The sequence below is a fragment of the Ursus americanus genome, chromosome 2, assembly GCF_024610735.1.
Source record: "Ursus americanus isolate L20-20 chromosome 2, mUrsAme1.1.p, whole genome shotgun sequence".
Taxonomy (NCBI): Eukaryota; Metazoa; Chordata; class Mammalia; order Carnivora; family Ursidae; genus Ursus; species Ursus americanus.
Genome location: NC_142128.1, coordinates 37,412,485 through 37,436,959, shown reverse-complemented (window position 1 = coordinate 37,436,959; position 24,475 = coordinate 37,412,485). Strand labels below are relative to the sequence as shown.

At 45.9% G+C, this 24,475-nt stretch overlaps 1 protein-coding gene across 5 annotated transcripts in view; it reads right to left on the bottom strand.

Moving 5' to 3' along the window:
* The window catches only part of CREBBP (CREB binding lysine acetyltransferase), a 123,044-nt gene that overhangs the window by 24,937 nt on the left and 73,632 nt on the right, over positions 1–24,475 (bottom strand). For 3 of the 5 annotated variants that reach the window (XM_045784439.2, XM_087871018.1, XM_087871008.1), the window contains 14 exons: positions 18,125–18,367; positions 16,565–16,667; positions 16,130–16,276; positions 14,942–15,059; positions 13,899–14,070; positions 13,548–13,592; positions 11,404–11,528; positions 10,599–10,787; positions 8,815–9,231; positions 7,024–7,203; positions 5,865–6,054; positions 2,311–2,429; positions 1,211–1,450; positions 664–752 (listed from right to left, as the gene is read on the bottom strand). In XM_045784439.2, the coding sequence (XP_045640395.2) occupies positions 664–752; positions 1,211–1,450; positions 2,311–2,429; positions 5,865–6,054; positions 7,024–7,203; positions 8,815–9,231; positions 10,599–10,787; positions 11,404–11,528; positions 13,548–13,592; positions 13,899–14,070; positions 14,942–15,059; positions 16,130–16,276; positions 16,565–16,667; positions 18,125–18,367 (2,377 nt within the window). The remainder of the gene's footprint in view (positions 1–663; positions 753–1,210; positions 1,451–2,310; positions 2,430–5,864; positions 6,055–7,023; positions 7,204–8,814; positions 9,232–10,598; positions 10,788–11,403; positions 11,529–13,547; positions 13,593–13,898; positions 14,071–14,941; positions 15,060–16,129; positions 16,277–16,564; positions 16,668–18,124; positions 18,368–24,475) is intronic. The other 2 variants (XM_087871016.1, XM_087871025.1) reach the window with 2 other exon arrangements.

Sequence of the window (24,475 nt, the reverse complement as noted above, 5' to 3'; positions counted from 1 at the left end):
TGTGGAAGTTGTATTTGTATGGCAAATGAGCAACAAAAAATATTATTTCCATTCTCTTCTGCTTAAGACAGGACATTCAGCCATCTCCACATTTCAAGAGAATGGCAAAGATTTCTCGAGGACACCTCACTCCTAAAACCCTGAAACGGCCATCCTGTGACAGGGGAGTTCATGTGGAACTCAACAAGAATGCTCATTCAGTATTGTGCTATTAATTAAAACAAAAACTCTTTAAGTCTAAAGCTTTTAGTACTTTTTTAGATAAATTATCACTAATTCAAATCTTTCTATCAGACTGTCCAGGCCAAGTTATCAGGGCAAATACTTACATGTCAAATAGTAAAATGCAATATATCCACATTACTGAGATCTTCAAAAAGCTAAGTCAACCTTTTATTAGACTTACTCTCACCTCCAGACTCTTTCTTATCTGGTTACATTTTGAGCAGTTTTGAGCTTAAATTTTTATACTGCAAAAGCGTGCTTTAAAAATAAGAGACCGTGGGCCTATCTGAGTGACTAAGCAGCACTGAAACTGTGGTCCATTTCATCAGAACTTCAGAAAAGAAATAATGTGCCCAGAAATAATGTGCTACGATCAGACACCTTGCCCTAAGACCTTCCTTTTGTCCCGTTAACTCAGAACGCTGGCTCGGTGCTTACCTATTCTGATAGCTGTAGTAGGCAGCGTCACGAGGAATTGTACACAGCTGCTTCCCGTAGCAGCACAAAGTCTGTGGGGAAAACTCATACTGCAAAAACAAAGGAGAAAATACTAAAAATATATCCTAGTTACTGTCACATAATGTTCTAGTTCACTACGGAGGGTTAGATTCAGCTAGTAAAATATTTCCGTTAGTGCACGGGATAGTTTTCTAACAATTTTCACAGCTATTTAGAGACATTTTTGGATTCGATGTGACAGAATCGGTTGCCAAGAGACATTTCTTACAGACAGATAAATGGACGCAGGGGCATCCAGAAAGGCATAACCCAAGGTCTTCCCCAGTAAGCACCTCTGGCTTTGATCATCCATTACGTGGCTTCAGGCAATCAACTGTTTTTACAAAAGCCCAGACCCCACCTGGGTCCTTCCCAGCACACAGTGTGGCTAAAATGTGTAAGTCTATCATGTCTTCATAATACATAATACCCTCTCTGGCTGGATTAACCAGGGAAGTTCACTTTCCAGAAGAAGTTTAAACTGTACCTTTCGTCCACAGCAATATCCAAGGGACTGCATAACAGGGTCAATTTCTTGTTCAAAGACCTCTGCAAGTTTACTGCAGAACTTATAGACCCGCGACGTCTTACGATTATAGAGCCAGGCATTGTTGAACATAAGCCAGACATCGTCCACATACTGCCAGGGCTCTTGGTACTGCCCTGTATCCAGCTTCCGCTTGATGGTGGAAAGGTCCATGGGATTCTTCACAATGTCAAAATAATCCTTAAAGACAAAATAGGCTCAGTCTAGTGGATCCCCCAAATACCAAATGCCAGCCTTATGTACCAGCTTTATGTTAAAAAACAAAATAGAAATAATCAGCTCCAGAACAACTTCCGTTTTTAATAGTAACAAATGGTAACTAAGGAGCAAACGATCTCTGACCTTCCTCTGATTTTATTATCTAAAATTGTAATTAGTATTGTCAAGTGTGACCAAATTATTTCAAAGGCAAAGTTAAGGGCAAAATAATATCAATATATTATTTAATAAAAGAATGGGTTAAAATTTTTTTTTTTAATATAGAATTTTTAAAATACGGATTTTAATCCACTGAAATAAAATGGTAAGCACATTTATCAGACATTATGTTTTTTTTTTTTTAGAGATTTACTCTTGGTCCTGGCAAACAAGATAAAATTCCAAGACAAACACAAGAACAGAAACGAAAATAGTGACAATGCTCAACAGAAACCCATGGGGCCGCCAGGGCCCTTACAAGACTCCCCAGAGATATCAGAACAAGGCCCACATGCTTTCTCACTGGGGTCTGCCAGTTCTCCAAATTCCCCCTTTCAGACGAAGGCTCACACAAAGCCCCAGATGGACAACGGGGCTACGGAGGCCGTGCGCCAAGGCAAGCAGGCGGTGCACCCCTGCCATGGACCCCCACGGCTGACAGAACAGGCGGGGAAACACACGTTCCAATCAATGAGACAAAGGTGTATTACTGCTTTGACAGAGAAGTTTTTTTTATAGGAGAAAAATCTTCAAAACAAGGGTTTGTTACCCAATTTTCAGAGATAAAACATGGATATTCTGAGTATTGCTGGTAAGGCTTTATTTTCACTATGTTAACTTACCGGAATTCCTAGGAGCTGGGGGTCTACAGGCTGCCGAAAAGGTAGGGACTCCGGATCCTGTCGATACAACGCTTCGAGGGTTGGCATCAGAGCCTGGCGTAACTCCTCCGGCTTAAAGACTATAGTTAGAAAACAGGAAGTGACACTACTTATAAGCACTCGGACCCCTCATCCATCACATTTCAAATGGAAGCCTGGCCTGCTTCTGGAAGGCCCCAATCATCTCCACCCCCGCGACCCCCTAAGCTGTGCGACTCCCAAGGGCTCTCATTCACCACAGAGTTCACAGACGTTCTCAAACTACAATTCAGGGCTTCTGAAAACATCATTACATTAGGGTTTTAAAACTGCTTCTATGTCACAAGGCTAAATACCACACTAACAAGTTTGCTTCTTCAATAAAAGGGTTTCCGACATTAAAACTGTGTTGGAACAGAAAATGAAGCTAACTCCCAAATCTGCTTCCTTGATCCAATGGGTGATAATAAAGCAGTTTCCCTGGATGGGGGCCTTCCTTCCTCTGATGAAATTTGTCTGTCCTTGGATGAAGTAAACTCAGACACCTGGGACAAGCTCACAAACAAACGTACACAGAAACAAAATCAAGTATTTTCCCCAAAACTTCTGAATCGCTCCTGCCTATATTTACCAACGCCCATTCCCTCCACCCCTTAAGTCACTCCGTTTCCTACTACACTTGCTGTTGTCACCAATCCCAGGATAAACACTGGCTGCCAAATACATTCAAGACGATACATTCATACAAAGCCCAGTGAGTTTTAATGACCAGGGAAAATGTGTGTAACAACCTATGAAGGCAAGAGGCAGGTCTGTGAAAGAACACTTGTGTTCTGCTGCACCCCACTTCAGAGCTAGGACCGCTGTTGGGGGCCCGTGAGCAGATGCGCCCCACAGGAGCCTCATGAAACACACACACATCCTGCCTTCAGCTAGCTCCTTTTCTTCTGTTTTTACAGAAATGGAGTAGCATTTGGTTTTCTTTGAATAACTCTTTTCCAAGAAAACAATTCTTTAATCGATAGCTTCTTCTTTCTTCTTAGACCAGAGGTCAGCAAACTTGGACCCACTGGCCCAATCTGGCCAGCTACCTGCCTTTGTACAGCTAGTGAGCTAAGATTGGTTTTTGTGTTTTTCACGGCTGGGAAAAAAAGAAAAGAATAATATTTCATGATACATGAAATCAAATTTTAGTCTCCAAAAATAAAGGTTTGTTAGAAGGCAGTTACGCGCCTTTGCTCACACATTGTCGGCGCTGGCTTTCACAGCACCAAAGACATTCTGGCGCACGAAGTCTGAGGGAGCGATGCGGCTCTCACAGAGCGTGTGCCGAGCCTGCTGCAGGCCCATCACCTCCTAGTGGCAACCTCGCACGCATGTCACTTTGGTCAGTCGCTCATTACTACACATTTGTTGAAAACAGCTATGCCGAGGAAAAAACATCTCCAAACTCCTGTCTTTAGCCACCGGCCTGATGTAAAATCACTTCCTCAGTCACACTTGTCACATTTCAAGTGCTCAGGACCTACACGTGGCTAGTGACAACCACGGAGAGCACGGACATGTAATGCTCCTGTCATCACAGAAAGTTCCAGCACTGCTCCAGGCCCTTTCTAAGGGTCTGTGCAATCAAATTTACTTCCATATCATAAAACGAGTTTCACAATAACACTAGGCCATCATTAGCCTGGTGCAGTGTTGACGTCGGCACAAATGGGCAAAAGGAACCACGAGGAAAGTCACTTGCACTGCGCAACAACACAGGCAGCGGCACCAAAGCCGCATCAGTCGTCACCATGCTCTCAACCCCTGGCTACGTGTCTTGATTTCGTATGACTAAACGGGAAGCTGGCACCCAGCAGCCCCGCTGCATGCACTGGCAGTCCTGAGAGAAAGCGCCCGTGCATGCAGAGCTGAGAGCGGAGGTTGCTGCTTTTCTGCACAGAGCACGTAAGACTGGGGCAAAGAGGGTTAGACAAGCTATGGTTATTCAGATCTGGGGATGTGGCAGACGTTTTCCCAAAAAGAAACAAAGTGGGCCAGTTACACCAAGGACAACTGACAGTATTTGCTGCCAATGATAAAGTTTGGACTTACATCAAAATTAGAATTTGGAGAACTTGTATCTGTCACATCAGTCTGACAGCCTCCCAAAATTTCCAAGACTTTTTTGAGGAGATTCAAACTGATATTAATCAATGTGATTTTTAAAAATATTGTACAGTGACATCTGGAAAATCTGTTAACTCGTGAGTCAAATTCCAAGATGACCAAAGGATCATGTTATTTAAAAAAAAAAAAAAAAAAAAAAAAAGGACTTAGTCCACCAAACCCTAAGTCCAGAGCTGTGCGTCCGGACTTCACACCGAAATTAATCTTTAGGAAGCCTGCACTTGCTGAGTTCTGGTGTAGTACTACAAAGGAACACCCACAATGATCTGAAAAGGCTCTTAACTCTTTATCAACCGCCTATCTGCGTGGGGCGGGGTTGTCTTCAGGGACAGGAACCAAACATCGCAGCACAACAGAGACGGCAGCATGAGAATCCAGCCGCGTTCGCTGACATCTCCAAGTCACAAGAATGTAAAGAAAATACTGTCACTGCTCCGTTTGTTGTGGGAAACTTGTTTTTCATAAAAATGTGTTATTCATGGATGCCACGTAACAGATTTGTTAAATGAATGTTTTTAAAATTTCTAATAAAATAAATGGCGACAAATAATCCATAAAAATAAAAACTCTGGGGTCCTCAATTTTTAGGAGCATAAACAGGTGTGAGACCAAAAGCTCGAAAGCTTCTGTAGGTTCTCCCTCCCAGTGGCAAAACTATACAATATCAGCCTCTCATGCTTCTCTGTTGTCTTTCCCAAATGTGCCACAAGCAGCCCTTAACTTTCTGAGCCACATTCCCCATTTGCAAGGGTCACCTAACAATGTTCTGACACCCTGTTGACCTCCTTCTCTGTTGGAACCTCCAATGGGTTCCCTTCAACTCCCTCTGCAAGGCTGGCTGAGCCCACACATCTCAGAGCCCAAAGCATCTTCACTTATCTGCGGCCCTCCCGCTGCCCGAGGCCACTGGGGCCTACTCCACTGCTCACTGTGGGCACAGTTTCCCATCTGTAACAGTGCGCACGTGTGCTGCCACGGTGGTGACTTCCGTAGCACAGCTTTCGGTCAATCTCCTGCTCAAATCTAACAGTGGTTGTCCACAGCTTGCTGAGGAAAGAAAGCCCAAGCTCCTCGGCAGGCACAAGGACTCAGATGCCTCCTCTACTCTGGCCCTACAGTCAGTGACAGCTCATAGGAGAGATGTGCTCCTGGGCTGCCCCTCAGAGCCACGGCTCATTTTTCATTCCCACCGTAAGCCCTGTGGGTCCTCGGGCTGGAGTCTAGCTCCCTGTCATTTCTCAAGAGGTAAAACTTGGGGAATGGCAGGCAGAAAAGATAGAAGCTTTAGCTTTTAACCCGCACTGTATAATCACAACATGGTGGAAGACGAGCACAGCTGAAAAGTTCAAGGAAACACGACCTACTTTTTTTGCGTGGCTGTGAGGGAGACGTTGACTGAGAGGCAGCTCCATTAGCGTTGTTCTCTTCTTCCTCTTTAGCTTCTACTTTGACTTCCGGTTTCTTCTCGTCCACTTCCATTGGTTCTGATTTCTGTTCTGTTGTGTCTGTTTCTTCTTTAACTTGAGAAGATCCTTGTAGATCCTCCTCCATCATCTTGAGAAAAACAGAATTACAGATAATGATGTGTGAATATCAAAGACCTTTACTCTAACTCAGCATCAGTGGAAGTCTCTCAACAATTTATCTGGGCTCGTCAAACTGTCCCCTACTCAGAGCCGCATTTACCATCCCGTCCTCTCCCCCAAGGAGGAGCGGAGCATTTGGGGCCCAGTGAGTTGCCTTCATAGAGCACCCCTGCAATTAGAGTCCTGATTTAAAAATTTCACATGCTAGAGTGCTTAAACGACACTGCAGACACAGGCTTCATCACCTGCTCAGCAGTTTCACATACAGGTACTCCTAGTTTGGAACAAGAATCTCCCTGAAAATTGGGGAAAAACCAAACTGCGCAGAGGGCCAGGCAGGTGAAGTAAACGATGCAGCAGGAGGTGTGTGAGCCAGCAGGGGGGAGCGGAGGCTCTGGCAAACTGGAGAGCCCGAGCCCCATCTCGAGGCCACGGCAGAGGCTACCACCCAGACTGCTGCCATAGGAATGCAAGCAGAGTGCTGACAGGGCTTCTCATCTTCAAAGAAAAGCCAGAAATTCAGTTGTATTTATAATTCCTTATTTTTAAAAATATTATGTGAGCCAAACAAAACATGTCTATGGGGCCGGATCCAGTTTCCAACTTTTGCTACAGGTTAATTAGTGAACGAGCACACCCTTGTGCAGTGTACCACTACGTAGGAATGAAGAACGGCAGTGAAAAGTCACTGGATGGTTCAGTCATTTAAAATATAAACCAGTATTCTTATTTCTAGCAAAATAAAGTAAAACCCATACCTAATACCCCAAAATAACCACTCTACTTTTAACCTATATCCTCTCTGAACCCGTAATCAAACAGGGTATCAAAGCAAAAAGCAGTGTCATCCACGGAGGACCCATGGTGTCTCCCCTTAGACACCTCAGTGGCACTTCTGTGTGCTGCACATCTGCTCACGCCCTGGAACGGCACCTACCGCAGATCCAGGCTCCCCCTTGGATTCACTGGCGTCAGGCTCAGTGTCCTCGGTCTTGACCTCTGCCTTCACCTCCAGCATTGGTACATCGGGTCCTGGCTGCTGGGAGTTGGTTTCGGCGCTCGCCACCGAGGAAGGAGTGGGGACCCTGTTATCGATGCTGGCTGCTGCCTGGGAAAGCTGTGGAGAAACCAAAATTATTTATCTCCGTTAATAAGACAACAGAAATGCTATTAAACTCTGTTCTTCACTCAACATACAGTTTCATGTTAACATTTCTCAACACTAACCTAAAAGACATCCCTATTTGAGAGACCTGCAGAACACAAAATTTAAAACGGGAGTCCCAGAGGAAGTCAACATCATGCAGAAAAACAAAGAACTTCCTACCAAGAATCCAGAGATGGAAGAGCAGGGCTTTCCACATTTTGATATAAGACTATTTTCTGGAAGTTTCTACCTAAGTCAAAATTAATTCCTTCCAATAAGGCCATTAAAGTTTATTGTAAAAGGCTGAATTATGGATACAGAAGTGCATATGTAGGAAGGGGGAGAAAGAGCCTACACGGAACAAGAACGTGTAATTTGCCTGTCATAACTGCAGGGGCAGTGGTGGTGTTAGCGGTGGGAGAGTAAGCAAACATCAAGGTAAGGAACCACCACAAGAATTCTCGCTTTTCAAAGTCTTACTAATAGTTGTGTTTTTTTGTTTTTTGTTTTTTTAAAAAGATTTTATTTATCCATTTTGGAGAGAGAGGGAGAGCCCAAGCACATTGGTAAGTCAGGGGAGGGACAGAGGGGGAGGGAGAGGGACAAGCAGACACTGTGCCCAGCTCAGAGCCCGACACGGGGCTTGATCCCACGACCCTGAGATCACGACCTGAACCAAAACAAAACTTGGATGCTCAAATGACTGAGCCATCCAGGTTCCCCTGCCTCATAGAGTTCTAATTTAAATAAACAAAAGGGAATATAAAATTACAAAGGAATCTTATTTAAAAATAAGAAATATAAAATAAGGATAAATAATAAATACACTCCCTGTGGAGAAATACATACAGTACTGTTATCTTGGGGGTGTTAAGATTTATTCTGATATTTTATAAATAAATATCCTCAGTCCCTAAGAATAAAGTTAATGTATTTCGGGGGGAAGAATAGTTTCTAAGTCAGGCTGATATGAAAACGGACGTGAAGATTTCAGTGGTAACTGGGGCGGGGTGTGGGGGGTGGCGAGCGGGCAGCCTACAGCTGGGCACTGCCAGCACGCAGGTCCACAGAGGACGGGGGGGGAGGGGGGCAGACACGAGCCACAGGAAGTGCTAACCTGGGTCTGCCATTTTATCCTGAGAAGAAAAGGCTCCAGGTCTGGAAATAAGGCTGACAGGCAAGTCAAAGCACATGCAATTAGGAACGTGACTTGTTTACCATATCCTCAGAATGTTAAGAGAAAAACTACTGTAACTCAGAGGACACCCACCTAGGACAGATAAGGGGGAACACATGGCTCCTATGTACAGACAGAGGACCCACGTATGATTTCTTTATAACTACTGATTTCTGAAAACTCGTTTAATCACAGAACGTACTCTTAAGTCATGTCCTGCCAAACACAAACATGGCCTTTGGAGCCCACGTCGGAAACAAAATACAGCTCATATGGTTTGATTAGGGGACAGATACTTTCCGGGGCTGCACCAAAACACTAAGGCAACTTTGCGACAGGATTTATTTTTATGGAGATGTTCTCGATCAGCAGTCTCTCCGCCCAAAGGCAGACTGCGGGCTCACCGGTGTGCCAGGAGGCTGGGCGTGCACAGGTGTCGGCTGTTGCTGTGATGACTGCGGGGTGGCCACAGACGGGGGCTGGACTGGGGTCTGAGGCTGTGGGGTCACCTGGGCCTGGGCTGCTGCCTGGACCGTAGGGGTGCTCTGGGTTTGGCTAGCACTGGGCACTGAGCCGGGAGTCGGGGTGGGAGTCTGCCCGGAAGACGACGCGGGAGTCGATGGCTGGGTGGGAGCTGCTGGCTGGGGAGGGGTCATCCCAGGTGCCGTCGGGTGCTGGAGAGATGGCATGCCAGCGGCCGTGGAAGCAGGAGGTGGCGTCTGGTGCAACGGTGACTGTGTCACTGGTGGGCAGGGCAGCTGGCTGGCCTGGGGCCCAAGCATGTTCAGAGGGTTAGGAAGAGCAGCACCAGGCACCTGTCCCTAATAGAGGGAACAGAGTTTGTTAAAATTATTTCCCCAAGGGAAAACGTGGCAACAGATTTGAAGAATTAAATGCAGGAAAACCTAACCATGGTTTCTTGGTGAGGTCTGCTGGTTTTAAGGGAATGTGCCATTTGTAAAACTTCACCCAGATGTACATTTAAAATAACACATGCTTTCCAGTAAAATTAATGCTATGGAATGTTTCTCATCCTGTGATTTATAGAACTGTTGAAACCTCTGGCTTAAACTAACACATATCCACTCAGCTTACTAGCTTTATGCTCCAAGACATCTACCCACAGCTTAGACCACTGAAAAAGCTATTTCTCTTTTTTTTCAAGAAATGAGTTACTGAAACACTGGAATGTTTCAGTAAAGTGATTTCCAAATGGGGTCATACTTTGCAATTATTTGTGGACTTTTAAAAAAAGCGATTCCAAATCACTGCTCTAGAGCAGGGGTCTGCAAACTAACAGCCATGGTCCAGCCCAGCCAGCTGCCTGTTCCTGTAAGAACGTTTCAGGGGAACACAGCCACGCCCACTCATTCGTGGGTGAATGGATATGCCTAAGGCTACTCCGCAACAGGGGAGCTGAGTACTTAAAACAGATGCTGCGGCCCACAGAGCTGAAAATATTTACAGGAACAAGTTTGCTGTTAATGAAGAATTAATAAATATCTAGTGACTAAATGTAGTGTAGTCAATGACCTTTTCTCAACATTACTTCACGTAAAAACTGAGAACAGGAATACTGTCTTCCAGGGGAAGATCCGGCCTATTCTAAACACATGCACATGTGTATACAACAGTGATTCCATGCATGACAATTAACAATTCTCCAAAGGGGGAAAAAAGGCACTAAACTGAATGGAAAATAGTTCTCGTCAGCTTTAAACAGAATAATTAAAAACACATTCGACAAGAAGAGAACTACTCAATCAATGCAGTTATCAGACTTCACCCAGGATGCCCGAAGAGACCGGCAATAGGACACACCAACCAAGTCGCCAGCCGAGTTCATGGGGCCTGTCCTCACTCTGTAATATTTAAGGTCTCTCAGGATCACATGTGAATTTAAAACACACAACTTAAAACCAAGAAAATGACAACTAAATACCCGAAAACCAAAACACAAAGCCCACGAACCAAAAAACCACAATCCATTCCACTTTGGTATGAAGTTCACCCAGAGATGATAAGAGTAATTCTAAAAAAGGTAAAAATAACACAACAAAATGGGGGTAAAAAAATCAAGAGATGCTCATACGTAATACTGAAATGTGTATTCTGGAATTCTCATCTCCGCGAAATGAGACACGCTCGAGTCAGGAGGAAGCTGGGCCCCGTCCCGGGTGCACGGTACCTGTGGCACGCCTGTCTGGGCCGCCGGCTGACCGATGCCCACACTGTTCACACTCATCGCCCCACTGGAGGACTGGAACTGGTTCTGTGGCAGGAACTGGTTCTGCGCAGGTGCCTGGGCCATAATGTTGTTGGCGTGAGCGCCCATCATGTTTGGAGGCTGAGGCATTCGGGAAGGAGAAATGGCCATCTAAAAGACAATCGTCAGCAAGAGATCAGAGGACAAGGTCCAGAGTCTTCAAGATAAACTAGGAGAGACAGAACTCTCTGAATCCTCCCTTCCCTGTGGGAAGAGAACCACCACTCATTAAGACCTTCTCGCTCCTAGGCACTTTGTGTGCTTTCTCATGCAAGGTCTCCAAGAAGCCAATTTCAAATTTATCTCTGAATAGAGATCAGCATGCTATACTTTAAAGTTCAAAATATGCCTTTTATGACTTCTTTGATGTGTCAAGAAAGCAGCCTCAGGAGAGTAATAAGCTCCAGGAGTCAAGGGATGCTGTCAAGCATCTCTGAGCGACATATCTGAGACTGCCTGCTCCAACCTCAGAACTTGTGTCTCCTCACACAGTCACAAGTCCCTATGAATTTATCATCCCAATAAAAATAAACAATGGTCAAATAATTCTCCTTTGTAGTCACGAAGACCACAAAGAGAGGGAGAGAGATATGAAGTAAATGAAGCATAACCAAATCCATATGAACAAGCACCACAGGATCCTTGATCTACAATTTCACTGTGTAGAGAAATCTCCTTAGTCGAGCAAGGCCTTCTCTGCACAGCTGGGGCAAACAGAAGCACTTACCCCGGGAACGGAGCCCATGCTGTTCATCGGGACAGAGTGGTTCATGGGGGATGCTGCACGCGGTCCCATGGGAGCTTGTGGCAACTGTACATTCCCCAAGGACATTGGGGTAAATGAATTCATCCCTGTAAACGCACCCACAATGGTTCATTAGAAAAGGCACCCACAGGAAAACAGAGCTACAGCTCGCCAAACTCTAAGCAAAGTAAGTTGGAACACATATGCAAGACATACAACAGAAATCACCCAAGAACTCAGAAAAGATGGCGATGTAACACTTTTCAAATATGGAAAAATGGTACTGACGTGGCGGTGGTGAGAGTGCTTTGGTGGGGTGGGGGCACGGCAGCATGAGGAGACCAAGAGAGAAAGTCAGGTCAACCACCAATGAACGAGGTGGCGCCAAGGAGGCGCTCCTACTCTCCATGGAGGAGGTGTTGGCTAAGGCCAGGGCACCCATCTGAGCCAGCCTCCCCAACATCTTCCCGAGCACATGGCTTCCTTCTCCTCTCCTGCAGGAAGGCCTGCCCCATCATCCCAGGCCTCCTGGCTCTTTGGCTAGGTTTACATTTATTGTTAGAAACTGGGATAAGACTCAAAATATGGTTTTAATTTTGCAAGCATGTAAAGTGTTTAGAAAGTGCCCAAGGGTCAGCAATTCTCAATCCCAGCTTCCTCTTTCCAGACTGGCAAGCTCTCCTTTTCGTGGCTACCTTCCCCTTCCAGGGGTGTCCACAGCCCACAGGAATGTCACACTATGAAAGACACCTCACCGGCTGCTACACGTCTCTGGACCGTGGTGTCTCATTCTTCCTCACTTCCCACCATACTCTGTAAACTCTGCATGTACACCAATGCTGGTTTAAGCAAGTCTTAGGACCTACACTGGGAATCTAACAGAATTCTTGAGGTGCCGCCTTAACACTGGCATAGACCTGAGAAGATCTCAGAGAACATGTGCCTCCCTCAGCATTACCTTCAAGGATACCTAGAAATGTCACCCTAAAAAAACCAGTGCCTGGATGGGCACAGGAGGACTTTCTGGGAAGGCTATAAGCTTCCCCCCTCCTCGAGGATTTCATGTAAGAGAAAAAGGCAGTACTGAGCAACAGCACCACAAAGAGCCCCTCTTCACATAGACGGAGATGCGGTGGTAAGGGAGGTATGAGTGCTTTGCTATAAAACTCTTCCGGTACCCTGCTCAACAGCCCTCCTCAGATCCCAGATCAGCCCCATCTTCCATGTCATCCCCTACGCAGCATTCAGCTACATTCAAGGCTCCATTTCCCTGACTTCTTGGTTTCCTTCACTCTCATATCTTGTCTGTCCATCAAAACAAGTCCCTGAAGTTTCTCCCAAACACCAGTTTAGGTAAACTGCCTCTTCGGTATGCAATTAAGATCACCACAACTTTCTTCAAGTTTTTTATTTAGCTTTGGAAAGTGATCTCTACACCGAATGTGAGGCTCAAACTCACGACCCCAAGACTACCACAACTTTTAAAAAGACCTCTTCCCCCTGCTTAGACTACTCTGCACACAGCAGCAAGGCCTACCTTTGGAATCTCCTGGATAATGTCACCACCTTACTTCACAACCTGGAAACATGTCCTGTTGTTCAAGTATCGATGTGACAAGAGCTGTAAAAGCCTTGAAATGCTCCTCCCCCAAACTCCCGAACTCTAATGACCATCTCAACCACAAATACCATAGAATCTCAACGTGAGAAAGAACCTTTGAAAGTGGTTCAGGCCAGCTGCCAGCAACCCCGGCCTGAGGAGGAGCTCAAACCCTCTTCGGGCTGGCTCAACGCTCTCCTCTGCAGCCTTTGCACAGTTTCCGTCCCCACCAACGAGGCTTTTCGAGGAGACTCTTTCTAAGAGTAATAGCCCCTCCTGTCCATTAAAAAAAAAAAAAGGCTAAACCCTACTTCTGATCTCCTGGGAGAGCTTTCCTATGGTCTCCTAACTTCCAAATATCACAGATAATCACACTGCCTGTGGACCTGAATTCCGATCATCATCAGAAGGAATGGAAGGACTAACAAGGAGCTACAAAGAAATACAGAGGGAAGAGGAACGACGAAATAACTTTGTGGCTATTGAATGTTAAACCAAAACATGATTCACAACAACAGGTCAATACCTTGGGACACCTGCACGCGGTTCACTGGCAGGGGCATGGGTCCGTCTGCAACGGCAGAAAAAACCTGCTTATTTAAAATAATCCTTCATTTGGGAATAAGGAATTTTACCTTCCGAACTTCAAACTTAAAGGGAAAACCAGTGCGTAGGTGTGAAGGCACTGTGCATGCTGATGCCCGCACACCCTCACGAGGCCTCTCCAAACACAGGCCAATGCGGAAGGCCGCAGCATAGCCTCCAAAGTGCGGGCTCCCCGAGAACATAGTTCTCTAGGCTTGGAAATACACCCCAAACCCAGAAGTGGAAACAAGCCAACGGCCTGAGGGCTGGCAGAAGGAAGTGAAGTCCTTACTTGGAGGCCTCACAGGCTGTGCCTGTGGAATCCCTGGGGGCTGTGCCCCGGGAGCCGGCAGGGCGGGCTGGTTACCCAAGATGCCTTGTTTGTGCAAACGCGACCTCCGTTTTTCTTCTAGTTCTTTTTGTATCTTGTAGATTTTTTCTGCCAGTAAATGATAGTATTCATCCTAAAGAGCAAAAACATTCAATATTAAGCAGCCAAAACTATAAAACAAAACAAAAAACCCCCAAACAAAAAACTAAACATCTACTTTGTATGTTTTAACAAACAAACTTTTTTTTTAAAAGATTTTATTTATTTATTTGACAGAGAGAGCACAAGCAGGGGGAGCAGCAGAGGGAGAAGGAGAAGCAGGCTCCCCACTGAGCAGGAAGCCTGATGCAGGGCTCGATCCCAGGACCCCGGGATCATAACCTGAGCCAAAGGCAGCTGCTCAACCGACTCAGCCACCCAGGCGTCCCTCAAACTAACGAACTTTTACATTAAGTACGCGGGCAAAGGTAAGTATTCAGCACTTCTGTTCTGTTGTTTTTTTGTTTTAAGTAAGTTCTAGGCCCAAGAGGGGGCTAGAACTCATGACCCCAAGATCAAGAGTCACATGCTCTACTAGCTGAACCAGCCCTGTGCCCCAGTATCCAGCACTTCTAATGGATAAACCAAAGGCCCAACCTCTTGTTGAATGCCTGGTGACATTATAGGACAAGGGGCGCTAAATGCACATATTTCATTCCACAGTCGAGTCACTTCCTGGATATTCGACACCGGCAGTAACACAGTACAAGCACTAGAAACAGCGCCCACTGTAAAGTACATCCACGGATAAAATACAATTTTACATGCCTCGGTCACCACTGTAGTGGACATCTGCAGTCAACCAAGAGAGCTGTGCAGGGTTCTGCTGTCTTATCTGGGACGTCTCTCTGGTCAGTGTCCTCGAGGTGATGAATTTACCTGACTAACAGATTTCCCCATTTCCAGACAGATGCCATTCTTTCCACTGCGGGTGCCGTACGGCTGGAGCACATATGACAACCTACCCTGCTGTTGGCAGACTCATACATGTCCCCCTCCACTTTCTTGGCGTAGGCCACCAGGTTCTCCATGCGGCGGTCCTTCAGGGCTGCCGGGTCAGGGGTTGGAAAGATGGCTTGGACGCTGCAAGGACAACATGCTCTGTCAACAGACTTTCGAGACACCATCAGTATCTTGGTATTTTATATATGACGACATGGAGAGAGAGAAATGAGACCATCTACTTATGGGGGCGCAACATACTGCTGAGAGAAATGCCAACTCTCTCTCAGTACGTGAACACACAAATGAAGTCACTTTCTGGAGACAACAATGACCTGTCAATTTATCTATATGTCAAACACACCAATATTTTGCTATGTACAGTAAGTCCTAGGTCATCTCAAGAATAATATGATTTCAAACTCTTATTTTTTTAAGATGTGTTTATTTGAGAGACAGAGAGAGAGAGTGCGAACAGGGGAAGGGGCAGAGGGAAAGAGTCTCAAGCAGACCCCCCACTGAGCATGGATCTCGATGCTGGGCTTGATCCCTCGACCCTGAGATCATGAGCTAGATGCCTAACTGACTGAGCCACCCAGTGGCCCCTGAACTCCTAATTTTTAAACTATTTATCAAAAATAGTTTTCACTAAAAAGATGAAGGAAAAAAACACTCCAAGGGAATTAAGCTGATCAATTTCCCTTTCGATTTAACTTAAGTAGGTGGAGAAAGTTAACTGTTGACTTCCTTTCTGTTAACATACTGTGTGTGGCACTATCCTGCCCTCTGTATTCACCAGGCCCAAATTCCCCCCGTTCTCAGGAGCTTCCACAATTATAATCTTGAGCTACAAAACAAGGCAAAGCTTCTGAGCTAACTCCAGCTCCGTGCTGCATGTCAGAGCTCAGAGGACAGAAGGTCTGGCCACACTAGGAATCTTGACCTCTATGACATGGGCAACAGTTCATGTCCCCCTGCAGGGCAGAGCCATGGATGCTCTGACACCGCACCCCCCCCCCCCCCCGGATTCTCTGGCCTGCCAGCAGTGGCTGTGGCTCCCTGAACAAGCGTGTGACCCTCTTCAACTGCTAGGGCACCGTCACCTGAGACCCAAGGGACCACTTAGGAATTAAATCAGACAACAGTGAAACTGCAAACTGTCACACTGCTTATATCCATCATATGTGAATAAAGGTGAGGCGGGCACGTACAGTTTATGCACTAGATGGCTCCGCAGGTCCTGAGTAACATGTTCGTGCCAGCCTTTCCGAACACCGGTGCTGGAAGGTGGGGCCGCTGTAGGTATGGTGCTGAGGGTCCCAATGTTTGCAGGGCTTGAGCCATCGTTCATCAGTGGACTAGGGGAAGAGCAAGAACATTTACCACACCTACCGACGTGATGCAAATACGCTTCATTTTTCAACCGCACTTGCCTTTTAAAAACTCAGGACAGCCTGAGTGATATATGTACAACAAAACTGAAGCCGTGTTTATTATCTGCTCTACAGTTATAATAAAAAAGCACCCCCCTCCATACTATCTTCGATATCACACATGTAAGAAACTATCACTGTTTCGTGATTCCCAACCCCCTTTCATGTGTGACCACACACTCAGACAGGAGCCGACTGAAACACGGGTCTTACTTTGTGGCCCCAAGGGAAGTTGGAAGAGCTGATTCTGAAATCAAGTTTGGTGGCTGCTGATCTGTTGTTATTCCTCCTGCTGGAATGTTCATTGGGTTATTTCCTTTAAAGACAGAAAGAAATCAACCAACTCCTAAATTATAATATACACTTCAAAGTTGTGATAACATAAACAAGTCACCGCCTAAGTAAGGGATTCTTACGAGTTATAATAATAGCCAGTACGGTAGGAACTCCGCAAGCTGTATTTTCAATAATGGTAACGATCAACTCGTACAAATTCAGCTGCAGACTCCTTCTCACTGCGTTTTGTAACCACAATGAGGCATTTCTCTGGAGTCCAGCTGGTACTGTAAGTGTACTCTGTGGCCGTGCAGAACGTGACACATGATCCCACTTGCGAGCTTCAGACTTTTATTCTTGCTTCATTAATATCGTGCCCTGAACAACTAAACTGACCTGTCACAGATTTGTGTCAACTTTTCTTTTCATATCAGAAAATAAAATCATAGAAATTACATGCCAGTGATAACATCTGTGTATTCATTTTATTATTTTTATTTTAAATTTAAAAAAAATTTTTTAATTAACATAAAATATATTATTTGTTTCAGGGGTATTCATTTTAAAGTAAGAAAAAGTTGGGACTGAGGGAGGTTAACAGTTTTGTCCCAAATTATAACCTCAAATAGGACGAAGAGTCACCTTACAACTCAGGTCTGAGGGCTCCAACCCAGTCACAAGGCCACTAGAGGTTAGATATACATTAGGGCAGTTTTGTCCAAAAAGCAAGAAATGAGATGTTTTTAATTGGCCAATCTTAAGAGAGTCATTTTTAAGGTTAAAATACATACTTTATTAGGAAAACAACCAAACCAGCACAACTACCTTGGCTTCACCTGATGGATGTAACTGCTTGGCTCACTTAAAGAGCATTCTGCCAATTTAAAGAAAAACGTTAAAAACACAATATGTAGAGATGGCAGAAACTGGAGCTGTTTGAGCGAATGAGCAAACCCTGGCTAATGACGAGCTGAGATGACAGCAGGAAGCCCCGCGCCAGGGACAAGGCTGAGGCAGGAGGTATCTGTGGAGACTCCTGCCAGGCCGCTCTTGTCCAGGCTGCTCACCTCCAGATGTGGGTTAGCCAGGGACCAAAACACGCCAGGAACTGGTGGGCCACCTACGAGTTCTCCACCAGATCAGTGGTCTATAAGTGGGACAGTCGTAATTCTAACTTGTGAGATTCTGAGCCATAAGGGGCAAGAAATGCCCCTTATGAAAAATGTCCAGACAGGAGCAGCACAAGGATCTCATGTTGGTTCCTTTGCAAATGCTTCTCTTTTCTCAAACCTGTGACATCTTCCTTGCACAGACACTGTAGCCTTTTCCTAGAAGTTCTTGATTTCAAGCACTTAAAAGATACCATCATCATTTATACGTATATTAATTTGAATTTAAAGCAAAACCAGTAACGGTAAACAGCCTTGGGTTCCAGAAGGACTTGTCATTCCTGCTGCTGCACTGGACAAACAAGTTCCCGAGCGCTCCGGCACCTACCCAGGGGGTTGAGGGTCCTCATCTGCTGGTGAGTTGGAGGCTGTGCTGGTTGCTGGCCGGGGACCTGAGGCTGCAGCTGTGTCTGGGGCTGGTTCAGGTAGGGGAGTCCGAGGGCAGCGTACGCGCGCTGCATGGAGCTGGGGTCTATGGGATTTGGGTTACTTAAAGACGCAGCATTCTGCTGGCCTGTGCCAACAGAACCAATCGTGTTCTGAATCCCACTAGCTGGAGACCCCAGGATGGCTATAACAACAAACAGACAGACAAAGGAAAAAGGTTAAGTAAAAGGGAAAGCCCACAAATGACTGACAAGCTACTAAGAAGCAAGTACAATTTCACCAACAGACTATGTATGTCATGAGGCAAGAGAACAAGACCACTGGGAACGGAGTTGTGCAGAGCAAAGGGGCCCGGGCTAGTCAGCCGTTCTGCACAGCAGTGCTTGAGGAGCAAACACCTGAAGGAAAGTCAAGCTCTGATCTTACAGAGCAACAGATCACAAAATCAGAGGTCACTTAGTGAAAATTATGGATGAGCTCTAGAGACTCAGAAGTCCGTTTCAGGGGAGTGGCAAACACGTGATAACAGAAAGTGTTCTGACTTGGCGGGGGCGTTAATCTGCCATCACTGACATGAACTAAGGGGACCCCCTCCGGCTGCCACCTTCCCTGGGGTCCTTCACTGCTCACCTGCACAGGTACAGAAGATTAAAGAAAGGGAAGAGGTGATATCCAGTTGGTCAGTTTTGTTACTTATTAATAAATCTAGGACATAATCTAACGCCAAAATTTTAATTCCTTGCAACTTATCTGTACAATGGCATTAATACCAAACCTTTCTTTCCTACGGTTTCCTATGCAGGAAGGCGCCGTGCTAAGCCATCTGGCTCTCTGAAGCTGCTCAAGAAATTCTGTACCTGACTGACTGGTCTAGCTAAGATTCATGGATGGAAGGAGGCGTGCTGATTCTGCAAGGATTTCTATTTATCCAGGCTTCATCTCAGTACCACTGAGTTTCAGGAACTGGCATAGCCTCATGCACCGTCCTTAGCGTCCACTATCTGGCCTGCTGATGGCTTGCAGGGCACTCCCTCCCGGGACTCCACCATCTACTGGGGTCAATCCCAAAGAACAAAGGAAAATCTGTAGCAACACAGAGAACCCCATTCCTAAGGACTTCAAAGTTCACAGATCTGACCCCAAATTTGCATCTCCTTGGTCACTTCAAGTTCAACTTATCCCTCTGTCCAACCATCCAAATGTCCTTGTTTGGTGAGCACTTACCATAAGGCAGAAGTTGTATGTCCTACTATTTATTCTAATGCTTAAGATTTCCCTTCTTTCCAACTTCCCCAAACTTTAGAGTCATGTTATAAATAGCAGCTTATAAAACTGATACTATAACATAGCATCTTTGACACATTAAGCACTATCACAAAGCTTTCCTTTCATATTCAGACAATTACATGTAATCATAATATTCTCACATTCAACCATGCAACTACAACATAAACAATTCACATACTTATCAGAGCATTTTAATTAAAGCTAAATGTGTAAAAAAAAAAATCTTGGTAATTACACATTCCATACTATTAACTTTTCTAATAAGGATATTCAGATCTCAAACTCATTAACGCTCATTAGACACAATTATACACACCAAGCACCTCATTATTATAAATGAAAAGCAATTCCCAAGGTACACTTCATGACAAGTGTGTAGCTTAAGTCATGTATGATTTCTTTAAAAGAATTTTCTCTAATAGTTAATACTCCCCCCTCCAAACTTTCAACATGTGTCCACCATGTTCCTAAAACTGACAGGCCAGATTTTCTAAAAGAACTCTGATGTTAGGGGCGCCTGGGTGGCTTAGTCGGTTGAGCATCAGACTCTTGATCTCCTCAGCTCAGGTCTTGACCTCAGGGTTTTGAGTTCAAGCCCTGCGTTGCGCTCCACACTGGGCATGGAGCCTACTTAAAAAACAAAACACAACACAACACTCTGATGTTAAAAAGGAAGTAATCATGGTAAGATGGTTTATTTTCCTATCTACTGGTCTAAGAAACAACAGACCCAGACTATATTTGCTACATACACATGAATTGTGGAGAAGAATTTAAAGAAAGAGGGTGTCTAGGTGGCCTTCTGTTCAGGGTGAAGAAATAACTTTTCCTACTATATTCCACTTTGATCCACCCAGCCCCCAATGCCATCCTTTCCATCAAAATGCCCCACCTTAGGGCGAATGCCACTCCCAAGCCAAAGGCCATATATGGGGAAGCCAGAGCCTCCCATGGAAGATGCTGACATGGTCACTGTATTTGTACTTGTGTTAAAAACATTTATTTCCTACAAGCATTTATTTCCTACAAGCATTATTTCCTTAAAAAATAAACATTTTTGTGGTTTTTTATTAAAAAACACACATTACCGATCAGAAGACAAGTAAGCATTTGGTACTTGATAATCCTAACAATTCAGAGGCACGGAAAACAAAGCACAAGAAAGTAAAAAAGGGCTCTGACATTTAAGCACGGTCCAATTTGAGTCCAAATGACAAATGCTACTTTTGGGTGACACAAATACCTCAGGGAAAGGGAATGCAGACGTTTACTATAGGGGTGAAGACTGGTTGAAAGAGGAGTCATCAGGTAAAAGGGAATTCTGTTTAAACTCTGTTCTGTGTGCCCGAAACACTACCATCTCTCCTAGAAGTCTTCCCAATCTCTCGGGTGTCAGTAAGGCTTCCTGCAATTCCCACAATGCCTACTGGGCCCCTGCTTCTCTCTGGGCTTTTCTACCTCACACACTCACTCACTCAGTCCACAGGTGGACTATGTGGGGCGCTTGCCGAGGCTCCAGGACCAGAGCACAAAGTCTGCACTCAGGGAGCACAGGGGGTGCTGGGAGAGAGAACGCATTCACCTAATAATCCCCTAAGTCACGGCAGCTCCGGCTCCTGGAAGGAGAAAACCGTGCTCACGTCGTCATCCCTGTACAATCCCTGAAGGCAGGACCAGCATGTGGCTCAAGCGTATAGGCCGCGCACGGTGCCAAGCACACAGCCCTGGGAAGGCCCTGCCGAGTTCAGGGTGCTGTGGCAGAGCACGCGGCCTTCCCAGGGCCCTCCCGGCACGCAGCACCGCAGGCCTCGGGGCCGAGCGAAATTGAGGAGCGCTGGAGCAGCAGCGCTCATTTATCGGGCATCACTGAGAAGGAGGCCTTCCGCATTCATGAATTTTACACATTATCGACATCTACCTCTTTAAATGTCAAAGCCTCTTGCTCTTTTTCCCATTTTTACATCTTCTTTCCTTTCTTAGAGCTTCATGCTCTATTTCATACAGTCTGTCCCCTCACACAGTGTCTCAATACAGCAATCCCTCTGCGTCAGTGGCATTCCCACCTGCAGCACATCTTCGAGATACCCCCAACATCTCCACTGCCTCACCACTTCCCTGCTGCAGCTAAGTTGGGAGCCCGTGACCCAGGAAATAAAAGGCCAAGTTTTCCAGTGGGCTCTTTTCAGGACCCACCTGCCACTTTCCACGTAGGTCCAGGGCAGTCTTCCCTCCGAGAGAGCTGAGACTGCTCCACTAACAGGTCCTGCGTCCAGAGCACACTGCAAACACTCAAGTCCCCAGCTGTTCTCAGTAAAACTGGACTCGATGTGAAAATCCAATGAAAATGGACAAACTAAATTTCAAACCTTCGTCAGTGCAGTGGGAGATTTACCACGAAGCAGCCAAAGCAGCTAATAACTAGTCACCGCTTAGATTTCTACTGAAAAAGTCATGCTGGAATTAACTCAGACCTGCAGACATCTCTGCAGAGTGGCTTCCACGCCACTGTGCCTCCCAGATGCTGCGTGCACCAGGACGGCCTTCCTTTCTAGCATCTTCCTCCTCCTCCTCCTTTTTTTTTTTTTAACAAACAATGACTACACCCCATGTGGGGCTCTAACTCATAAACCCGATTTCAAGAGTAACATGTTCTACTGATGGAGACAGTCTGGTGCCCCTCCAGCATCTTCCTGTGCACGGTGCAGGGCAGGACAAGCAAGAACACCTAAGGCCCAGAGCCGGACCTCCAGCACAGCCACCATCGAGCAGGAACACAAGGCATGCAACAGGTTTTCTTCCGAAGCCAAACAACTGAGGAGGGGCAACACTGTGGGACCCAGAAGAGCAAGGCAAAAGCTACTTTGACATACATCACCACTGACTGTTGGGTACTTAAATTAGGGGCAGACAAGCCTATAGCTCTACCGTTACAGCCATTTGAGTTCCACCGCAACCTCTGCTCCCCATCCCAAGCACAGGCCGTTACGAGAGGCATGCAAGAGTCTCTGAAGGGCTCTCGGGTGGAGCAAGGGCCTGTCCAACAAACACTCGCTGGGCCCCAGAGCAGGCTGCTCCATGAATCGAAGATTTAAGCAAGGAGATCTGCACTCACGTCATGAAGGAAGGTGCTTCACAATCACAGGCGCTTAAAATCGCAACAGACAGCCAGACTAGGTAGTGAGGGTCAAGCCCGTGGAGGTATGCAAACGCTGGACCAGAGGACTGCTGACTTAGACACCCCCCATTGTCATGCTGCGGAGCTTGGCCCGCATTAAGGCGGCTGCGGGCAGTGACTGGGTTTGGCCTGGCGAGGAGGGTGATCCTGCCACACTGATTTTGACAATCCTTATGGGATTCTGAGTCGGGAAACCCATGATTTCCCCAGAGTGACTCAATACTTGTCGAGGGCTCTGGGACAAACACCTAGCCCTTCAAGGCTTCCGGGGCTGCACATCTCAGCTGTTACTGTGCATAGTGTCACCCAGGAACTTGCTGAAATGCAGATTCTAACAGAGGACGTCTGGGATAGGGCTTGAGCTTCTGCGTCTCTGCCTGTGCAGCCTCATCTGACGACTCTACTTTGAATAGCAAGAAGCCCCCTGATGAGGCAACAGGAATTCACATAGGGAATTCGGTCTTGTGTTCACACAGCCCTGTGCACTGGAATTTTTGCCAGTCGGATGGCAGAAGTGACATTAGGTGTATACGTTGAAAAGTTCTAATTATTCAATAAAATCTGATTATTTCTGTAAGGGAAGGATAGCCCAATATCAGTGATAACACAATCTCAAGAAGACAACTCAAAAATCAAACAAAATCTCAACATAGGCCACAAAGGTAACCAATGGTATAGCTTAGTTTCACGGATGATGCCGGTAGGTTCTCTCAGCAGAGACATCCACGGAAGAAGTGAGGCAGTGGAGTGTGTGCACATCTGTAGGAAACCTGCCGGCAAAGCACAGCCTTGGCAAGCACGGTGAGTCTCCCGGCAGCCCCCAGGGGCCCCAAACCTCTTGCCACAAACACTCCCTCTCTCCCCAAATCCCCTCACTTGCACGGGAATCTCTGAGTCCATGCCGGTTGTGCAGACACTGCGCTGTCTGGAGTGTCCTGCCATCGTTACTGTATTGGAATCGGGCTCCATCAAGCCCTGCCCTCCAGCACGTGAGGGTCCTCCCCTCCTTCCTGTGGCACAACTGTCACATCGCTGCAATGTCTATACTCTGACTCTGGCCGCTGACTTGAAGCTGTCAGAGGGCTGGACCCACACTTCCTCCCCGCTGCCTAACCCCATGGGCACACACCGCCAGCACAATCAGCTTCAGGGGAGGAGGAAGAGCCCACACTTACAGAAGCACACTGCTGGAAGTTTCTCGCCCACCAGATCAACCTTCTGCCCTCAGAAAACCACAGTGCTAGAGAGAGCTAGAAGAGTACACTCAGGGCCGAAACCTAATTTGAGAAGTATTTAACCATTTCTTACATAAGTGCTTTCATTTCTTTTACAAAAAAGTTACCAGAACCTCGCATAAAGTTAATCTAAATATTCCCGGTGACTTTACGTTATGAAATCACCCTGGCGACACCTCACAGTCTGACTAGTGGAAACGCTGTGGTTTACCACTTCAGAGCGCACACTGATCAACTGTCACAACATTCCGGCAGTCGTAAGGGTGTTGGAAAAGAAAAAACCCACATATTATTTCTTTTCTTTTTTAAAACAAAAACCGCATAAGTGTTTCTTAAAAAGAGAAATCATAAAAGTTTAACATTGTCATAGCAACACATACTAAAAACAAAAGGTCCCAGAAAAGCCACACCCCCAAATGAGAAGTTCAGAATGAAATCCTAACTTATTATTCATGGAATGAATATTTTGGCACTTAAAAAGCTTGTTACTGAAACGTGTCCTGAAACACAAGAAAATTTAACCACCACAATATACTAGTTAAAAAAACAGTTTTACACTAACTGTGAGGAAAAACAGGCTTATACCAACAGAACT